Source organism: Choloepus didactylus, chromosome 5, assembly GCF_015220235.1.
Source record: "Choloepus didactylus isolate mChoDid1 chromosome 5, mChoDid1.pri, whole genome shotgun sequence".
NCBI classification, from domain to species: domain Eukaryota; kingdom Metazoa; phylum Chordata; class Mammalia; order Pilosa; family Megalonychidae; genus Choloepus; species Choloepus didactylus.
This window is the reverse complement of record NC_051311.1, coordinates 144141497-144163304: the sequence shown is the minus strand read 5'-3', so window position 1 is coordinate 144163304 and position 21808 is coordinate 144141497. Positions and strand designations below refer to the sequence as shown.

The 21808-nt window shown below is 38.7% G+C and overlaps 1 protein-coding gene across 6 annotated transcripts in view; it reads right to left on the bottom strand.

Annotated features, from left to right (window-relative positions):
- Positions 1–21808, bottom strand: part of BMPER (BMP binding endothelial regulator) — a 232659-nt gene that overhangs the window by 174745 nt on the left and 36106 nt on the right. For all 6 annotated transcript variants that reach the window (XM_037837058.1, XM_037837052.1, XM_037837053.1 and 3 more), the window contains one exon: positions 3349–3431. In XM_037837058.1, the coding sequence (XP_037692986.1) occupies positions 3349–3431 (83 nt within the window). The remainder of the gene's footprint in view (positions 1–3348; positions 3432–21808) is intronic.

Here is a 21808-nt window from a genome sequence, read left to right as displayed (position 1 = left end):
ACCTCAACCATCAAATGAAGAGATCAGACCAAATTATTTCAAAATTTGTATTACCTGTATCAAAATAGGTCTTAATCATGAAATCAAATGAGTCATTTGCAAATCAAGCTTGGGATGTCAATATTGTTTTAATGTCAGTGAACATATTTTTAAAACTAATTTTCATAGTTGGCCTTTGAAGAGTTTTCTCAATATTCTCAACTCATTTTGTGAATGGATTTGTGCTTTCGTTCAGTGTGTGTTTGTTTAATTTTGTTTTGAGGAGAAGGATAGCAGAGGCTGAAAAAAATGTAACATATAATACGGCAATTAGGTAATTTTCTTCAACATGTCTGCTGCCCCATTATCTCCATCCAACACGGAGACATTATATCATAAATGTCTTCATATCTGTCTGGCCTGAGACTTACACTATCAGGGTACTTTATTGGGGTGTATATCACATTTAGGAGAGAAAAAACAACTTCCAAAATGCCAGCAATATATATCAAAAAAGGTTCAACACTCTAGTTACAGAACTAAAGCAAAGCAAAGCAAAAACTCTCAATTTTCCTTTAGTCTCTGCAATCTGGATTGAGGATTCAGGTTAATTCTCAGCATGAATTTCTTGTCTCTGTTCTTCAGATTTTCTTCTGCCAATAAAAAAGTAAAAGCAGGAAAATAAAGGTAAATTTGTCACCATTCTAGGAAAGGCATCAGAACTCCTTTGGTAAGAGATTTAAGAAATAGGCCAGAATTCAATTCAAATGGATATAGACCAGATCAGAAGACTAGAGCTGTTCTTTACCTGGTACCTAGTTGTACCTACCAGAGACATTTATAATGACTGTCTTGCCTGTTGCATACAGCCGCCACTGAGATAGCACTATTTCCATTTTATAGGGGATGAAGGTAAGGTGCGGAGTTTTAAGTAACAAGTAAAGTGAACCCTTTTTTACCTACTGCACCACACTGTCCTCTCTGATCGTGTGTGCCCTGGGAAGAAAGGAGCTTGGAGAGAAAGGTTACAATTGTGTCCTTCTGCAGAAGAATATTTTATAGAAAGCTGTCCCTGACAGGCATCAGCAAATGGTCATTTCCTGTACTCTTAGATGAGGTTTCACTCCCTAAACAGGATTGGGAAGGAACCAGCTGAAGAGAGGAGCGATTTTTGATAACTACCTTAACAGAGATTTATTTTTATGGTTATTGAATGAAATGATATTTTTGTACTAGCTAGCAGGGTTTTAGGTCAAGTGGTTATGCAAAAGGAGGAGAAAAAAACAAAGTTTATCTTCAGTAGGTAGTTTCCCCTTTCTGCATGCCATTCTGAAGTTCAGCATTTCCTGAATCCCAGGGCTACTGACTTTAGATCTCTTCTGATAGTAATTCAATACTCCTACATCATTCTCTGCTGCGTGACTAGTGACCAAAGATGACAGGCAAGTAGGAGTTTCTCTCCTGGATGATAGCTTCCATTTAATTTAAACAAAGTCTTCATCCAAAGGCACTAGTCACTCCCAGTGCATCAACTTGCATGCCCTGAAGACCCCTGCATAATGCATACAAATATTACACTAGAATCCAAAGGGCATGCAGTCATCTTGCTTAAAAGATATCTTAACCATGGCTTTCAGAGTACTATTAACAAAAGGGGAAATTTTGATGGCCAAGAAGTAGAGTAGGGGTGGGGGTGGTGCAAATTTTGGAGTGAATATGGGATTTTGCTGTTATTAAAACTAATGGTTCTTACCTTCTTGACCAAAAGGGGGATGCGAAATGAAATGAAATAAAGCTTCAGTGGCTGAGAGATTTCAAATGGAGTCGAGAGGTCACTCTGGTAGACATTCTTACATACCATATAGGTAACACTTTTTAGGTTTTAATGTACTGGAATAGCTAGAAGTAAACACCTGAAACTATCAAACTCCAACCCAGTAGCCTTGACTCTTGAAGATGACTGTATAACAATGCAGCTTACAAGGGGTGACAGTGTGATTGTGAAAACCTTGTGGATCGCACTCCCTTTATTCAGTGTATGCATGGATGAGTAGAAAAACGGGGACAAAACTAAATGAAAAATATGGTGGGATGGGGGGGATGATTTGGGTGTTCTTTTTTACTTTTATTTTTTATTCTTATTCTGATTCTTTCTGGTGTAAGGAAAATGTTCAAAAATAGATTGAGATGATAGATGTACAACTACATAATAGTACTATGAACAGTTGATTGTACACCATGGATGACTGTATGGTATGTGAACATATCTCAATAAAACTGAAAAAAAAAAACAAAAAAAACTAATGGTTCTTGTCTCTTTATTCCATGAGGCCAACTGAATGTACAATCCTTGAGTAAAAATTCAACAAATATTTATTGATTCAATGAACCTATTATTTATATCTGTTCTATCTATTTATTATTTTCACAAATAACTTACAATTACTACATAAATAGGCTGGATATTAACTGTATAAGTAATTTAAGGTCTTAGGAGCATCATGCCCCCTGTGGGCTTCTAATAAGAACACAATTACATAAAATTCAGATTTCAATAAACCAAATGTCAATGTGCTTTAGAAAAGATCACAGTAAAATATCCTCTACCAATCTTTCAGTCTTCTTTAAATGCTAAAGCATATACTTGGACAGTGAAATGTGACTGGGCATTAATTGATTTAACATCTTCTCTGCCAAGAAGAAATTTTTAATTAAGTCGAACTTACATAAACTTTTTTTAACAGCATTTCTATGGAGATAAGAAAAGGAGTTCTAACATTTAGATTCTTCATTTCCCCCTTGATTTATCTTGCTGTGTTTAAGACCTGTAGCAATTAGTGCCATGCATAATTCTGCTCTTTGCAGAGTTCAGCAATGTCAGTTACAATGGGCTCCCTAGGTGCTGAATATTTGTCAGGTTGAAATCGTTAAGGTTACAGCATACTAATTGCTTACATTTAATACAGTTTACAGATTGGCTCTGGTTCAAAATGTTTCTAAATCAAAGAAGGAAAACCAATATCCTCTGACAATACCTCTTTTCTGCTAACAGGAATTTGTGTTTTCCTCAAGTTGACTTCACAGGAAGACATGAATTTCCCCCCAAGGACATATGCATCTAACCAGAGTTTTTCCAGGCACAACTTAACAATAGTGAACGAGTCTGCTGTGTGTTTCTGGAATCAAGTCCTATACAGTATCTATCCTGTACCTGTCCCCTAATGGTGAAAGTTGCAATAAATAAATATACGCCATACTGGTGTTTTGTCTTTCATTTTTGTTTTGTTTTGTTTTGTGTTGCCTGAAGGAGGCTGCTGAGGAAGACCCTGTGGGTTCCTTTTTACTGGAGGTAAAGTCGTTGGCATTTACCTGGCACTGGCGCAGAGCACAGGGTTCAGCAGGACTCTGCCATTTGATGGAGCTGTTATAGGTGTTTCCTTCATAGCTGCAACCTAGAGAAGAGACACAGAAGCAGGAAGAAGAGTAAAGAATGAATGTGGATTTCCTTTATCATTGAAGCAGAAGAAATTGTCTTCTGAGGCAGGACTAGTGATCACAGGAACTACCGTGTTCCTTGGATATTTTTTCCCAAAATAGCTAAGCTTTCTAAGTATCTGACTGATATTCACTTATATTAATTCTTTGGCTACTTTTGAGAAGAAGGTTAACCTCACAGACTATATTTTCAGATGGAAAACTATAAGTTGATATACTCTTGGCCAAAATGCATGACCTCATGACTTTATTTATACCTAATGCATTAGGAGGAGTACCAGAGCTAGATGCCACTATGGAGGGAGTCTTCCACGAGATCAAATGAACTCAAAATTGCCAAAGGCTAAGAGGCAAATTTAAGTGTGGTAGAAAATAAAAGCAGAAAATTAAAATATGAGAACTGATTGCAGAATTCTACACCAATCCAAGACTTTTGACAAAGTACTGTCTTCACCGGAACAAATCTCCCAAACCTTACCTCCCAGCTCTAAGAGCTATGATTTCATGTTACTTTTATTTTATTTTTAGGTAGTAAATGAGATCAAGCAAATATAAAACTACCAATGCATGGATTACCATATATTAATTTACTGGCAAAAACAGAAGCCAAAGGCCAAAGGAAACCAGCAAATTCACTTAAGTCACTGTAGAAAGAATCAATGAAATAATAGTGCAAAGATCACAACCAAGTTCTCTCTTTGGTTATATAAATAACACCCTCCATATTGTGGGTTTCACTTTCTGGGAAGCGGCACCTGGATGTGCCTCTAGTCACTGCATACTCAATCTTTCCAAGCCCATCAGGCAAAGAGATTTACCAATTATATTCTGGATTTCTTAGCCCAAACAGTACAGAAGCAGGAACACACAGATGGGATAATGCAGAGAGAAAAGGGGCTGGCTCCCTATATCAATGGTTGACTTTTGGCAAGCCAAGCCACTACAATTCACACCAGTTTTTCTTATCCAAGATACACGGAGGTGACTGACCTCCCTGTCTGAATTCTTTCAGACACCATTGTAGTAAAAATCCATTCAATACATACAAGCAGAATAATAGAAGGCTTAGGGAAATTTCAATTGACATTTTCATAAACTTGGAACCATGATCTGAATGCCCCAAGAATTATGAAAGACTGAAAAGAACTCAGGTATACTCTTCTCTCTAGTGCCTACAAATCAAATTACTAAAGTACACAGATAATTGGAAACATACTAGAGAAATGCTTTCACCATATATTTTTTAATTTCCTTTGCATGAAGTGTCACAGAGATAAAATGTTCAACTACAGGAACCGCTGGCCCACTACAAATACAACAAACCAAGAATGAATATGGTACATTTTCATCAATGAAAACCAGCATAAAACACTTTGAGCTAGCATAAATCTTACTGACCAAATGCACTTACAATAGAAGTGTCGTGCGCATGTCTGATCCACTAACACAGACTCACTCAGATAATAAATAACTTCTTCCGAGAGATGGAGGTGGAGAATTCAGAGAACCAAATCCAATTCATGCTAAGTGCAAGTAAATATGAAACGCCTGCCAAGTCTGCCAGTGGAGTTTTCAAATATGTTCTATATTTTCATCATTTGGATATAAAAACTGAAAGAAAGGGTGATTTTATGCTGCTAATAGGACAGGCAAAGATTCTGCCTTTTTACTTTGGAGGAGGAAGTGTTCTACAAAATTCATATAGACCAGGGAGGAACCACAGGCCAAGAGGTTGTTCCAAAGCAATGCCAGCTCATGTGCAAAGGGCTCCCTGGATTATTCCATTCTATATGGGATAAAAATTTTGGGAAAAGGGGTCCACAGTGCAGCAAACCCAACAGTGTTTCCTGCTTCAAATAACTGTGAGTTGGAAGGCTAGCTACTACACCATATTTCAACATGTAAAGAAAGATGGCGCAATAATATTGGAAAGTAAGACATGACTAAGGTCAGATTGTGAAGTGCTTCATGGGCAACTATCTTTGTTTATGTCAGTCTACCACACCTGAATCCTTATAACCAATCTTCCCAAATGTTTGTTGTATCTGAATGACTTAATAGACTCTAAAATACCTATGATAATTTCTTTAGCAAATGTAATCCATATCTTTTCCTTCCCCACCTCCGCTTACCATCATCGAGAGACTCCAGTATACCAAGCATCATAGTAAATTTCATACGTAAGGGATTCTTGGAGATGAGACAGTTAAAGAAAGGGCATTTTCATTGCCCTTTGGATTTGTGTTATAAAATAAACATGTTATCTTAATGCATGATACTAGCAAGAGCTATATGAAGACTTACTATACACATAATTAAAAAGAACCTCATATTCACTGCAGAAATAAATGATCCCTTATTTTCTTTAAGGCAAATTTCTCTATAATAAATTCTATTTGCCACCAATTTCATGATGCTAATAGGAAAGAAAGGCAATATACTGCCTCTCTTTTAATTTAAACCTCAGAGGAGGAATATACTAAATAGCTCTTATTGCTAGGGTGGAAAGAGGCAGAGAAAAATTTCCATCATACGCTGAGGCAGTGCTTTTCAAACTACCCATGGTGAAAGACTAGTTTGTTTTGTTTAGGTTTTTCTAACCCAGTGGGGACTGATGTTTTCTATAGAATATAATAAGAATGAACTACTAGAAAATTAAATTTAAAAGTCTAAGCCATACAAAATACAAGCCCAAGTTTTTATTATTTTATGTAACCAATAGAATTACCGTACAACTACAATAAAAGTTTCTAATTGTTTACTCTCAGTTTCTGTACTTATCTCATTGTCCATTTTGGGCAGCACTCATTGGGGAATATGCTGTGTGCGAGAGGGAGACAATCCCAGCAGACAATTAAACAATTTCAATCTTAGATATGTAGAACCAGAAGCAAACTTACAGATAATATAGATTATCTCTTTCATTTTGCAGATGAGAAAAATTTGCGCAAAAAGTTAAAGTACCTTGCTCAAAGTTGCAAGATTTAAGTGTGAAACCAAAAGTAGAATCCATGTCTTGTATGAAATCCGCATTTTTATATACAGGTCTAAACAGGTAGTATTTAGCTGGACGTTTTCTAATTCAACATGATATCCTTTGCATCGAGAACTTAACTGGCCCAGGAAAAAAGCCAACACTGTCCTTGGAAAATTACATGACACCAGACCCAGTAACTAAATGGAAGAGTGAGTGGGATGGGTAGAAGAATGGCTTGTTAAACATATCGCAACCAGTAAAGAAGCTTTTCTTTTTATTTAAATATTTTTAAATAAGTTTCTACAAGAGGATTTATAAGCATTCATTAGTTTTCTTCTGGTGATAAGAAGCTTTTGAGATTCCTCATATTTCAATAAAACCATCTGTACTGCAGGAGGAAGGGTTATTTGCTGATAAACTCACTACAATATATTTAAACCGGTGGTTCTCACTGAGGGCGATTTTGCCCAACCTAGGGGCTTTTTGTCAACGTCAGGAGGTATTTTTGGTCTTCACGATGGAGGGATGTCAGAGGGTGGGAGGGTGCTTTACCATCCCAAGAGCAGAGGAAGGGTGCTGCTAAACACCCCACAATGAGTGCACAAGGAATCATGCAGCTCGGAAAGTCAAATGTGCCAAGATTGGGAAACTCTGATTGAAAACATCACACAAAGCTGAAAATCATTCTTCTTACATATAAACAGAGTGAGCCTAAACTAGCTACACTTTCCTTTTGTGTGTATTTTGGCTTTTTTATGTTAATTATTTTCGGGGTGGGGAAGAACTTCAGAGTATTTTTAGCATATTCTTGTAGAGAATCTTGGCCTAGTCAACTAGTCAACTCGGAAAGCGTGTGCCACTGGAGACAGGAAGGACACAAATAAATTAAATCCACGGATAAGCAATGAAACTCATTTTTCCTATTAGCTATGACCTTTTGCAGTGGCCACTTTATCCCAAGGGGGAAGGAATACCACACATTTTCATCATTCTGGTGTTAAAATAGCTGTTAAAAATCATCAGGGCCATAAAAAATGGTTGATATTGGTCCTCTAACAAGTATTGGCTCTGCCTAGTTTCACCCTTCCAGTCTTCATCCTCTCACTTTTCATGTTAAAATTAGCCTGAGAGCAAAACAGCACATCTTACCATTACCAATAACTTAAGTTCCAGCACCGGAGGCCCTCCAACGTAGTCCCCATCCACCTTTCCCTGAACACGTGACCTTGCATGGTTCTGAACGCAGGTTCACGTTCCTCAACCAAAGCTACGGGCTCCACCTCTACACCCTCACTGAAACCTCACACTCCAAGACTGCAGCTACCTTGTAAGTACATAGTCCGTGGGACCCTCAGTCTTTACCCTCTAGGACCTCTCGGTGGCATTTCCCAGTGCTGACCACGAGTAACTTCTTAAGCCCATCCTCAAGCTTTTGAGATGCTCTCTTTCAATTATCTTTCCGTCCCCTCTACTTATTCAACACTACCTTCAGTAAACCACTGGTTATGTTTCCCCTGGACTTCTGCAATAACCTCTCTGACTGTTCTAGTTGCAGTTGGGCCTCTGTCCAGGCATCTTCCTGCACAGCCACCAGGGTATCCTTTTTTAAATCCAGGTCTCATCATGTCATCTGTACACTTGAACTCTGTCAATGACCAACAGATGGATTTCAACCTGGCTGAGGTATAGACCAGTACCTACCCCCAACCCCTCTTCTCCAATCCAACTGGATCAGAATTTCTGGAAGTACCAAGTGGAAGAGGATCTAATGTGTAGCCGGGATTGAAAACCACTGTTCTTTACTCTAAAATTCAAACCTCTTAGCATTTACAGCCCCAAGACTTGGCCTTGGTACACCTCTTCCATCCTCCTTTCTGCTTCTCCAAGACCCTCACACTCCCAAAACTTCAGACATTGTGCATTTAGCATTCCCCCAAATACGGCCAGAAGATCTCAACCTATAATTTTTCACATGCTGGTCCCTTCTTAAAAAGATTCAGGTCACACCCATTCCCTCCATAATGGCCCCCATCAGTCAACCAGACTCCCCATCCTTGCCTGGCTAACTCCTCCTTCAAGACTCAACTCAAAATCATAGCCTCTGGGAAGCCTTCCTTGAAAACTGCCCCCTCCGGATATACTCCTGGGCTCTTTCTCCATGCACACTTGATCTTTCATGTGAATTTCCGGGTCCCTTACAGTCCTTAGTATGTATCAGGTACTAAATAAATGTTTAATCTTACTGCTAATAAATAGTATGCACCAACATACAGCTATTCCTACAAACCACAGAAGAACACAGAAAGGTTGGCATTCAGTTCCCATCTTCTCCTCTTGGTATAGGAGCCATTTGTACCTCCAAAAACAGCAAAGTCTCCCTGGCCATTCAGATGTTGAAGTCTGTCTCTTTCTAATATTCTCATCGCCACCCCTCCTGGATCAGACCAGGCTAGGGTTGACCTCAACAAAGGAAAGTCTTTGAGCCTCCTGGTCACAACCAAACCTTAGAAATGAGAAGTATATCAGGACTTGCTTGGTCTTTTCTTCCCACGCTGTGCAAGCCTTATCTTAAGTTAATTTTCAGTAGACTGTATTTGCTTTCTAAAATCCATCTTGAGTCCCCCAAACTATTGATTTATTGTCTTTTTTAGGGGGTGGGGGAAAGCACACAAACTGAGTCATATTTACCTAAATTAAACCAAACTTGGGGGCTTTGAAGTCAGTTCATGCCACATGGTGCAGGGAAGCAGAGCAGACAGATTTGCCGCTCTGTGCTGCTTCCAGGCCACCTGATAGGGTGCCACCACCCTCTGGACTTGGTCAATAAGCCCCAAATTACCCAGCCCAGTACAATGTTTTTTTTAATGAACTGCTGTTTGGACTTGCTGTTCAGAAACATATGGAAGTATAATCAAAAGGTATAAACATAAAATCTAAGTAGCCATTCTAGGACTTAAATTGTGTCCTTAGGAGTTCATTTAAAACAGACTTTTATTACTCCTCAAGACCCTACCTACCATGACTCCTACAGGCAATTTTGCTTATTTTGGGCTAATGGGAATTTTATAGACAAACCATTTCCTCAATCCCAAGAAAAAGAGTGAGATCCATGAACTGAGTTCTTAAACAGTGGTGTGTGCTCCACCTCCATGACATTCTTTTGCATAGCTTTTGGTTTGGTTTTCCAGTTAAGAATTTAAAATATGATTGAAATTAAGTTATGAACAATAGAAAAAGAAAGGGTAGAAACCATCTCACTTCATTTTTGATAACTTCGTGACTAAAATCCCAAATATGCAGAAATATCAGATTAGTTTCGTAAATCATTTGCAAATTCAACTCATTTCAGCAATACAAAAGAATATAAAACCTCCATGCAATCTACTTGGATTTCTAATCTATATGTTTGTTGGTTGCTACAAGGTGATGAGATTGTGGCTTGGAGAGCCAGTGTTATAACCTTACAGTATTATAATACACAAAATATCTGAAATTGATATTAAGGTAATAAAACAGATTACAGGAGACACAAATAAATCAAGTTTCTATTCGTTAAAGTAAGCATTCAAACTTTTCATATAATTAATACAAAAAAGGGAAGATGTAATACCCTAAGGGACAAAAATGCTTACAACAACTTTTTCATAAGAGCCACAACACCCATCAGTCCTGCATTTGATCTGTTCTTACCATAAACACTACTAAAAATGGATATGCTTCTTCTATAGCATTCAACCCTCAGCACCCCATCATCAAACAGCCAGCACTCACTCAAACGGCAAAGAAGAAAGAACTAAATGAGTTCATACTGAGTAAAATAGGGAGAAAGAAGGCACAGTATTACATCAGGAAAGACTATCCTGTGAAGTCATAAGACTGGTTTATTTATGCAGATGGGAAAATGTCATCAAAATTCCAAAGATGAGCTCCAAAGGTACTTTGAGAAATATGCGAATAATCCTCCAGCAGAAGACATGAAAAGAAGACAAAGAAGTCAGAAAATGCGGCATTACTGTGGGTGAGAAGTTTCCACATGTTCAATTTTATTCCCATAAAAAGCACTATAAAACAGAAAACATTTTATCCCAATTTATTAAAGATGAGGAAGCCAAGGTTCAAAACAGCTAAATTACTTTTTTCCAAGATTACGCAGCTATTCTTTCTGTCTCGCTCCAAAACCCTTGTTCCATTCCAGGCTCATAGAAGGAGCTCAGAAATTGGTAGGCCAATTGTAAAATTCAAGTTTCTGATGAAGATGATATGCTGCCTTGCAGCAATACTTTTAAATTGTTGATAATGGGACAAAATTCAGGTTCCAGTGTTGACAGAAAGCCAGGTAAATTGCAGGCTTTGTGGCTGTAGAAAGACCTGATTTTGTGGATTTTATATTCAAACTCTGCAATAAATGCCCCTGCATTTGGCCACTAGTCATGTTAAGCCTCAGGCTTTTTGACATTATGAAGCAACAATTAATGAGGGATCATAGGATTAAATTTAAGCAACTAAGGTTTGATTCATATATTTTTCAAAATAGAAATGTGTTTTACAGTTTGGGGCATAGGGTGGCAGCCTAAGAAAATAAAATTTATTTGAAGAAGGCAGCAAAACAACCAACAACCTCACAGGATAAATTACAGCGGGCACAGATAAAAGTGGATTTTTCTCAAAAAGTCCATGGGCGAAATCTTAGTTTCCCCAACGTAATTGCAAAGGTGTCATTGAAAATCTCTCCAACAATAGAAGGCAACATAAAGAAGAAATGAGTTATATACAATGCACATATTAAATACAATTTGTGTGATTAATGTATTGCCCTGCATGATTTTTATACTTTGAGAAGCATTATATTACAAAGATATAAACTTTAAGGTTGATTAAATAGGGTGTTCAGGGCCCATTGCCAAAAAATTGTCAAAAATATTCCACCATCACCATTAAAAAAAAAAAACATAGAATCACAGGAAGTTGCAAAAAATGTACATGGAGGTCCCATGTATGCTTTACCTTGAGGCCCCCAGTGTTAACTAAAATCTTGCATAATTGTAGAGCAACATCAAAACCAAGAGATTGACCTTGGTACAATCCACAGAGGTTATTCAGCTTTCACCAGTTTTATATGCACTTGTGGGGGGGGGGGGCGTCTATGTAATTTTATCACATGTATAGATTCATGTACCACCACCACAATCAACATGCCAAACTGTGTCATCACCCCAAGGCTCCCTCACAGCCACACTCAATCCCCTTCTTCCAGCCTGTGTCCCAACCCCTGATAACTACTAATCCAGCTCTATAATTTTGTTAGTTCAAGAATGTTATATAAATGGAATCATACAGTATGTATGTAATATTTTAAGAATGGCTTTTTCTCCTTAGCATAATTCTTTTGAGATACTTCTAAATTGTTCCTTTTTATTGCTGAGCAGAATTCCACAGTTTGGATGTACTACATTTTGTTTAACCATTACCCACTGAAGGACATCTGGTTGTTCCCAGTTTTTGCCTATTAAGAACAAAGCTTCTGTGGGTTTTTGTGCCCAGAATTTGGGGGGAACACAGGTTTTCATTTTTCTGGGATAAATGGCTGAAGAATGTAACTGCTGGGCCATATGGTAAGTGTATAAACATAAAGTTTTATAAGAAACTGGCAAATTGATTTCCAGAACAACTGAACCAATTGATGTTTTCACCAGCAAAGTATGAAAGATTTTCTAAATGTTCAGCAGCATCGATGTTATCACTCCTTTTTTTTTTTTTTTTTTGACTATTCTGATAGGTGAATAGTGATATCTCATTATAGTTCTGATCTACATTTCCCTAATGGCTAATGACGTTGAACACCTTTTTTCATGTGCTTATTTGCCATCTGTATATACTCTTTGGTGCAATGTCTCTTAATGTCTTTTGTCAATTTGCTAATTGTATTATTCAGTTTTGTTCGTTTTTTTTTTTCACTGTTGAGCTTTGAGAGTTCTTTATATATTCTAGATACTAACTCTTTGTCAGATATGAAGTTTGCAAATATTTTCTTCTAGTCTGTAGCTTTTCTTTTTATTCTTTTCACAGCGTCTTTCACAGAGAAAAGTTTTTTATTTGGATAAAGTCCAGTTTGTCAATTTTTCCTTCTCATGGATTGTGCTTTTGGTGTGAAGTCTAAGAACTCTTCACCAAACCCTAGGTCCCAGAGAGCTTCTCCTACACGTTTTTCTACATGTTTATAGTTTCACATTTTGCATTTAAGCCCATGACCTAAGTATGACTTAATTTTTGTGTTAGGTATAAGGTTTAGGACAGTTTTATTTTTTTTGCCTATGGATGTCCAATGCTCCTGCACCATTTGTTGAAAAGATTATCCTTCCTCCATTTAATTACTTTGGCACCTTTGTCAAAAATAAGATGCCGTATTTGTGCGGGTCGATGTCTGGGTTCTTTCTTCCATTTTACTGGTCTGTGTGTCTACACCTCTGCCAATCTACACAGTCTTGATTACTGTAGTTACATAAGTCTTGAAATCGGGTAGACTGATACCTGCCACTTTATTCTTGCTTTTCAAATTGCTTCAACTGTTCTAGGTCCTTTGCCTTTCCACGCAAATCCTAGAATAAGCTTGTCTATACCTACAAAATATCCTCAGGGTTCATCCCTTACCAAAACATTTTAAAAATTGTCTTCATGGGAAAATCAGGCTTGACACTCACATCATCCAGAAGCCTCTCCACGGAGGGATAAAGCCTGTCTGTGTCTATCAAAGACATACTGGGGAAGCATTCACCAAAGAAGAGTCCAAAAATTAAGAACATCCCAAGAGGGCCTGTGAAAATGCAGATTCCTAGAACCCGTTTCCTATCTGCCACCTTCTATAACAGGTTCCTTACTGAGTCTAAGCTGAGCCTCATTTGATGGGGGTGATTTGAGAGCTGTGTGGCCAGCAGAAAGGATGTCTGACTAAACAGCCCAGCATATCTGCATAGTTGTCTGGGAGGTATGTGCCACTCCCTCTGATCTCAATCCATAGAATCAGTGAGGGGGTTTTTGTTACTTTTGAAACACAGGTGGCTAAGGGCATTAAAAAGAAAAATTCACCCACTCTAAAAACAGAAAAAACTTAAAAAGGACCTAACCTATAGGCAGGAGTGCAGCTACTGACCCACATGATCACACCTGGAGGGGACAGAGAAGAAACCACCCACCAGAAGATGGAGTTGAAGGAGAGGTGATTAACCAGAGTTCTGCAATATGAAGCTCCTGCACTTCCAAAATCTGAGAGCAACCATGGGTTTCTGGATTTTAGCCTATCAACGAAGACTTATTTTTTAAAAAAATAATTTCTTTTTTTAGTGATATTTGTTAAAAAGAAGAAATATATCAAACACCAGGCGTATAGTCAGTCACGCGTGTGTAAATGTTTAACAACCAGCTCTCTGAGGGGAGAAAGCCCTGATCTGTATGTAGTGTTTTCCAGTTTCTGAGATGTAAATATTCCCACTACTTTCAAGCTACCAACATGAGGTCACTGAACAGACTATAAAAAATGGAACTATTTCTTTTAACAATAGATGTTGTCAAGTTTGTGAAATCTTTCCATTTCCTAACAGGAGATTATGAACATTTGGCAACTTAGTGCATTTTATTGGCATCAGGGGCCATGTGGTTTAGTCCATATATCTGGATTATAATACACACAAATACCAACAATCACCCCTTTTCATTTATGACGTCATATCTGGCCCTCCTTCCCCGAAACCTGGTGTGGTAGGTTGAACCATGCACCCCAACAAACACATGTTCTTAAATGTTAATCTGAGTCCCTGTGGGTGTGATCCCATTGTAAATAGGATCTTTTGAAGATGCTATTTTTACTTGAGGTGTGGTGAACTGAACCAAGGTAGGTCTTAAACCAGATGACTGGAGGCCTTACAAAGAGAACCCAAAGTCACAGAGGTCAGAAAGGAGAGGACATCACCACGTGATCAGAGGCAGAGATGCAAGCCAAGGAACCCTAAGGATTGACAGCAGCCAGCACGCCAGAATGCCATAGGTTTCCAGGAAAAAGCAAGCCTTGCAGATATCTCAATTCTGGACTTCTTCCAGTCTCAAAACCATGAGCCAATAAATGCCTTCCATTAAGCCAAAACCAGTTTGTGGTATTTGTCATAGCAGCTCAGGCAAACTAAGATACCTGGTATACAAAAACTCATAACTTGCGAAGCACATTCATTGCAGTTTCTTCAAGCCTACTGAACATCAGAAACACCTACCAGGCTGTTTAAGAGCACAGAAGCATGGGTCCCACTCATTGTAGATTATGATTCGCTTGGTCTGCAGTGGGGCTCAGGCATATTATAGGTTTATGTTATAGGTTTACAGAAAAATCATGCATAAAATACAAAGTTCCCATATACCCCCCAAACACACACAGTTAATAATATAACATTTTGCTTTAGTGTGATATTTCTGCTACAATTGATAGAGCAATATTATATTATATTACTAACTATAGCCCATAGTTTACATTAGGGTTTATTCTTTGTGTTGGACAATTCTATGGTTTTTCTTCCACCAGTAATTCACATACAACCTAAAAATTCCCATTTAACAACTTTCAAATATATAATTCAGTGCTTTATTACATTCACAAAGTTATGCCTCCATCACCATCATCCACTGCCAAAACTTTTCCATGACCCCAAAAAAAAACTGCATACAAACAGAGCATTCACTTCCCAGCCCCTGCGGTAACCTGTTTTCTAGTTTCTGACTTTATTAATTTATGTATTCTGCTTATTTCATAAGAAAGAGATAATTTCACTCAACATGATGTCCTCAAGATTCATCTATGCTGTTACATACATGAGAACCTCTTTCCTTTTACAGCTCAATAATATTCCATTGTATGTATATACCACATTTCATTTGTTCATTCTTCTGCTGATGGACATTTGGGCTGCTTCCACCCCAACTCCTGCATTTCCAAGAAGAGGAAAGCAAGGCCCAGAAAGAAGTGACTTGGCTAAGATAAAATAACCAGAAATGGCAGACTTAGGAATTGAATCCACATCTGATTCCAAGTCCAGTCCCCTTTTCACTTCTCTCTTCAAATGACAGGATCTTTAGAGCTGCTCTGAAATTTGCAGGCTCAAGGCACAGAAGTTCTCTGTCTAGATCCCTGAAAATATTACCCTGGCTTTGCATTCAACACTTCAATGTGGCCATGCCCCTAGAGGTCAGAATGCATGACCCTCATTTCGGCATTCCCAGCCTCATCTTCGTGGCCATGCCACAGTCCAGCACCCAAAATATCAAAACTCAAGCTGTATTTTTACTTGACCCCTCAATCTGCTCCAGGTACAGCTGACTGACTGCCCAGATATTCTCAGGAAGTTAGAGAGCTGCCTCATCACTTAAACATCAGCTGGTGGGATGCCCAAGCATGTCTGCAGATAAGCGTCTAACACCCTTTAACCACCAAGCTACTGGAAACATAACTGGCTTGGTTTAAACAAGCTCACGTATTGAGAGAAGGAGGCACTCGAGTTCATGGACATACCAAAATACTTTGTTCACCATTATTATTCCTAAGGCAAGTATACATTAGCTCTCAAGATGCGGCTTTTCTCAAAAGTGGAATCTAGAGCATTAGATCTTATAAAATATACCTATGCCAAATTCTGAAGAGCCTCAAGAGGATGATTAATTTTAAAACACTAAGTAAATGCATTACACACACAGATACAAACATACTTTCAATTTCAGCATTGCCAAAGCTAAGCAACAAATAAAAGAGAAAGTAGACAGATGCTGGGGGCATCTGCATCAAATCATTTCATTCCTGTTGTTTCTGATGATGCACTAAAACTTTCCACCTGGAATGCCTAGCTTTACTTTTCCTTGTTTGATAGCCTCCTTGAAACAATGCAATTGAAGCCTCGGAGGAGATGTTTTGATTTCTACACATTTTGAGACAATAAGCACCACTGCAATTTCATTAAGCAAATGAAATACAAGATAGGAAGTGGGTAAAGTCACCTTAAATTGCTGAGAGGTTTACCCTTCGTGGTGGGCAAGTTACAAGCAGTCACAAAAGAGATTTAAGAGCAGCTGCAGAAAACTCAAAAGACAAATCAGAGGTGCATTTTTTATGATGTTACAAAAGCAGATAATCATATCAAAATTATGGCAACTAGGAAATGTGAAGCCAGAATTATATAATATTTTTTGGTCTTTGCATAATACAATGAAAGATCTACCAAAAATTACATTTAGGCTATCACTAAGTCTATCAGTACTGAAATACACTATGGGCACACATGAGAAAATACACTTATGCTGTGGTGGTTTTAAGGTTCTTTTTAAGCTCTATGGAAGTCCATGAAGAAACAGTAAAATACCAAGAGCCTGGGACTGGCTGATAGAGATTTGCTCATTTTTCATTCCTATTTATCAATTCTCATTATCTCACTTCCATTCTCACTCAATTTTTTTAGGCCTGTAAAATTCCAAAAAGGACTTAAGATGTGTTAAGATGTACGTGGCACAACAGTAAGGCACTATTTATGTAGTTGGCAAAATGAGAATTAGGAAGACTGAAAATCAGTCCCAATTTTCCTATCTCTCTCTCTTATCCTTTTTTCCCAATATATTTTCAGTGGATACCCATGGTGTGCCAGGCACAGTGGTCAGGGCTGAGAATGCTATATTTCCTGCCCTCACAGAACTCCCAGTTTAGTGCAAGCTACGCAAAAACAAAACGCTAAACCACAATTGTGGCCAAGGCTAAGAAAGGGATATGTTTATAAGAAGAGGTAAGAGGAGAAGGGGGCCAGATCTTGCCAGCCTTGGTGGCCACATAACCACTGAAGGGAGGGAAAGGCTAAGAGCAAGATTTGCTAGCACTTACTGTGCAGCGTTCTGCGAGACCCCTTCTAGCTCTGAGCACCATTCTCGTTAGATGATGCTTCTGCATCCCACAAGACCCATGGCCCGTGAGTGTGGACAAGATCTAGGAATGTGATGAGATGTCACTTCTGTGCTTAGGTTACGTTAGATGGCAAAGACAAAGAAATTTTACAGATGTAATTAAGTTCCCTAATCAGTTTAACTTTCAGTTAATATAAACGGGGACTATCCTGGGTGGGACTGACCTAATGGGTGAGCCCTTAAAAGAGGGGCTACAAGTCAGAGAGAGGCTCTCCTGCTGGCCTAGAAAAAGCAAGACGTTCTGCAGCTGCAGGGAACTGCATTATGCCAACAGCCATGTGAACTTAGAAGAGGACCCAGCGTCTCTCATGAGACCCCAGCCCTGGCTGACACCTTAGTTGCAGCCTGGTGGGCCCTGAGCAGATAACCCAGCTCAGCTGTGCCCGGACTCCTAACCCACGGAAACTGTGAGATGGCAAACGGGTACTGTTACAAGATGCTAAGTTTGTGGTAACTTGTTATGTAGCAATAGACAACAAATACACTGGGCATCCACAGCTGAAGACAGCTCTGCTAGGGTGGAGAGAACACCTTGTTCTGATCCAACTGCCGGGCCCATCCCCGATACAGGACAACAGGGAAGACAGCGTGACAGCCTTCCCTGTAATGACAAAGAACATCTTCAACTTGGCCCACTTTAGAAAAGTGAAAACGGATGCACCACGGGTCCACGGCAAGCCTTGGAAATCTACTCGTCTAACTTAAAGGCAACCACGAACTCCCCACTTAAACTGCCTTTCAAAATCCTACAAAATCCCAAAAACAAAGCCCCTGAAAAAATGGGGTGGAACAAACTTGAAAGGGAAACTTGGTCTCTACTTTAGGTTTCCTTACTAGTTTTAACAGCACAAATAGATTTTTGTAAAGTATGATTTTAATGCCAACAAGGTCCTTTTAAACAGAGTCATTTTAATTCAAACGCCAAAATAACTTGGTTTATATTATGGAAAACCAACCTACGAAGTATAATGTTTTATGCAGTTTTTTTTCAGTTAGAGAAAAGGTGGGGAAGGAACCCCTTTAGTTTTGTTTTTGTTTTTACTTGTTTTAAAAAATATATTGAACTTCCCACTCTACAATCTCTGGGGCTGGTTAGGTAAAATTAACTATACTGCATAAGTTAAATGATATGTACAGGCATTCTGTAATCTGTCATCAAGAAACACATCAGAAATTCTCCTAAGCTCGAAATCATAGTAAAAATAGCAGCTGCATTGGAACTGAGTAGCTCAGCAGTGGGGATATCTTTCAAAGCAATGCAATTTCCCGTGATGTTTTTATTTGCTAAGTTAGAATCTCAGCATTAAAATGGCTAAGATTAAACCTAGTGGAGGCTCTATTTGGTTGGAAACACAAACACGCTCAGACATGCACACAAATGCAAACACATGTATATGCTCACACTCCTGCGTGCTCTCACACATGCACATGCTCACACATGCATAAACACATAGTGTGCATAGGGGTGGCTCTAGAGGAATATCCAAGAATCCGTTACAACCGTTGTCTCCAGGGCGGCTGGGGTCAAGAGCAGAAGGGAACCTTACTTTCACCATAGATGCGTTTGTATATTTTCAATTGTGTAAATGCATTATCCATTAAAAACATTTGATGAAACTAGATACACACATGATCATTAAAAGTAAAGCTCATCTAAACTGTCTCACTGGTACACTGCTACAGTATCAAAAGTTGTGTCTACTGAAGAAGAAAAGAAATCAAGTTCGAGTTCCCCAAAAAATGCCAAATTAGTAAGAAAAACCACCATCTCCTAAGCCACATATTATTTTCAATCACCTCCACAAAGCTTCTCTGCCCAAATCCATCTTTGAAATTGTGGGTCCACCAAGTCTATAAAAGCCCATGGGGGGGTTGGAAGTAAAGTAGTTATCTTATGTTAGTAGTCTTTTTCTTACTCCCATGTTATGGTTTGTTTGAAATGTTGCTGTTTTTTTTTTTTTTTATTGCATGTTTTTTTTTAATTTCTTTTAATATAGTCATTTAAAAAAAAAATGAAGAAAATATGCAGAGCCCCTTTGAGGAGCTGGTGGAGAATGCAGGGGTGTTGGGCTCCCCCACCTCAATGGTTGCTGATGTGCTCACAGACATAGGGGACCAGTGGTTTGATGGGCTGAGCCTTCTACCACAGGACTTGCCCTTGGGAAGACTGTTGCTGCAAAGGAGAGGCTAGGCCCCCCTATAATTGTGCCTAAGAGCCTCCTCCCAAATGCCTCTTTGTTGCTCAGATGTAGCCCTCCTCTCTCTAGCTAAGCCAACTTGGCAGGTGAAATCACTGCCCTCCCCACTACGTGGGATCTGACATCCAGGGGAATGAATCTCCCTGGCAATGTGGAATATGACTCCTGGGGAGGAATCTGGACCCGGCATAGTGGGATGGAGAACATATTCTTGACCAAAAGGGGGATGTGAAAGGAAATGAAATAAGCTTCAGTGGCCGAGAGATTCCAAAAGGAGCCGAGAGGTCACTCTGGTGGGCACTCTTACGCACAATATAGACAACCCTTTTTAGGTTCTAGTGAATTGGAGTAGCTAGCAGTGAATACCTGTAACTATCACACTACAACTCAGAACCCATGAATCTTGAAGATGACCCATGAATCTTGAAAAATGTAGCTTATGAGGGGTGACAATGTGATTGGGAAAGCCATATGGACCACACTCTCCTTTGTCTAGTTTATGGATGAACAAGCAGAAAAATGGGGGAAGAAAAAAAAAAAGACACCCAGTGTTCTTTTTTACTTTAATTGTTCTTTTTCACTTTAATTTTTACTCTTATTATTTGTGTGTGTGTGGTAATGAAAATGTCAAAAATTAATTTTGGTGATGAGTGCACAACTATATAAATAGTACTGTGAACAATTGAATGTATGCTTTGTTTTGTATGACTGCATGGTATGTGAATATATCTCAGTAAAAATGAATTTAAAAAAAAGTCCATTGGTGAGGCGAAGGGCTTCCCAGAAGAAAACGATGCAGACAAGCCCGTCTCTCCTTCATCTCGGCAGCCCTCAGCTCTCTCCTGGTCTCCCGCTCTCATTCTCATCTCACCGGCAGTGTGCTACTAAGGAAAAGAACACGGACCTTGGAGTCTGACTCTGAGCCCCCTCAACCTCTTAGAAATTGTGAGATCTTAAAAAAAAAATCACTTAACCTCTCTCAGCATCCCTTTCCCCATCTGTTAAATCATAATAATAATAAACACTACCTCATGGCCAAATAAAACCATATCTCTGAAAATCTGAGTTGGGGTTTGTCTTCCAAAATATTCTCTAAAACTCATTCACCCTATTGTATAAATAACTGATAATGCAATAAGTTAAAGGCAAATCATTCCTTATGTGGGAAGCCAAATCTGGGGCAAACTGTGTCCAGTTCAATCATATGTAATAGAATGAATTTGGTCGTGTTGTCTAAAAGAAAGGAAAATGGAGGTTGAAGAAAGAGCCACTCTTTTGTTTGGGCAACAGACAGGGCATGGTTATGATTGCCAAAAGACGTTTGGAAAAAGCAAACAATCAGACTGGCACATGGCTAACTCAGACTTTCCATCTTAAAAAGTTTAAACAACAGGATGATTTTCTCTGTGAACATGCGCAGTATGATTGTTTTCAAATAAGAATTTTTTTTAATGTTTATTCCTATATCTGGTTACCGGCAGCCTCTCTCCAAAGCGGCCACATAGCATTGTTCTGAAAGGCACAGTTATCCACCAGGTCATCCTCAAAGCAGCAAGGACCTTGCACTGCGTGAAAGACAACCTGTAATGCAGAGGGATCAATATATTACCGTTATTCATATTCCGCTTTTACTTTATTGGTTATTGGGCTGTTCAAACTAGCCCAATCACCTTAACATGCCCTGTACATGTTCTGCTTTCTAATTCCTATTTATCAGAATCTAATGATGTTGGCCTGATTTTGGAAATCAGTGTGTCAATATTTACACATTGCCTCTTTCCTTTCATTTTATGAGATATCATGGAATATTTCCAAAATCAAATGTAGAAAAACGCATCCCATGGGATCACAACTCATAAGAAAACAAGACAAGCACAGAGAAATCAAAGAGAAGATTGTGGAAAATAAACCCCATTTAACAAATGAAAGACTACTTTCTTATACTTTTCATCTAAGTATTGCAGACAATATTTCATGCTCTATATGAAGAAAGAGGACAGAATTTGACCTATAAATGTTTGAAACACAACTTACTCATTTGTGATCCACTAATAACAAACATATATTCATATAACAAATACATTATTGTTCATGAAAGAATCCCAAATTAAAGAGTGATTTTCAGTCCAAGTAAATACAGAAGAGCTGCCAAAACTGTCTGTTTCACTCCCTATGATCTCAT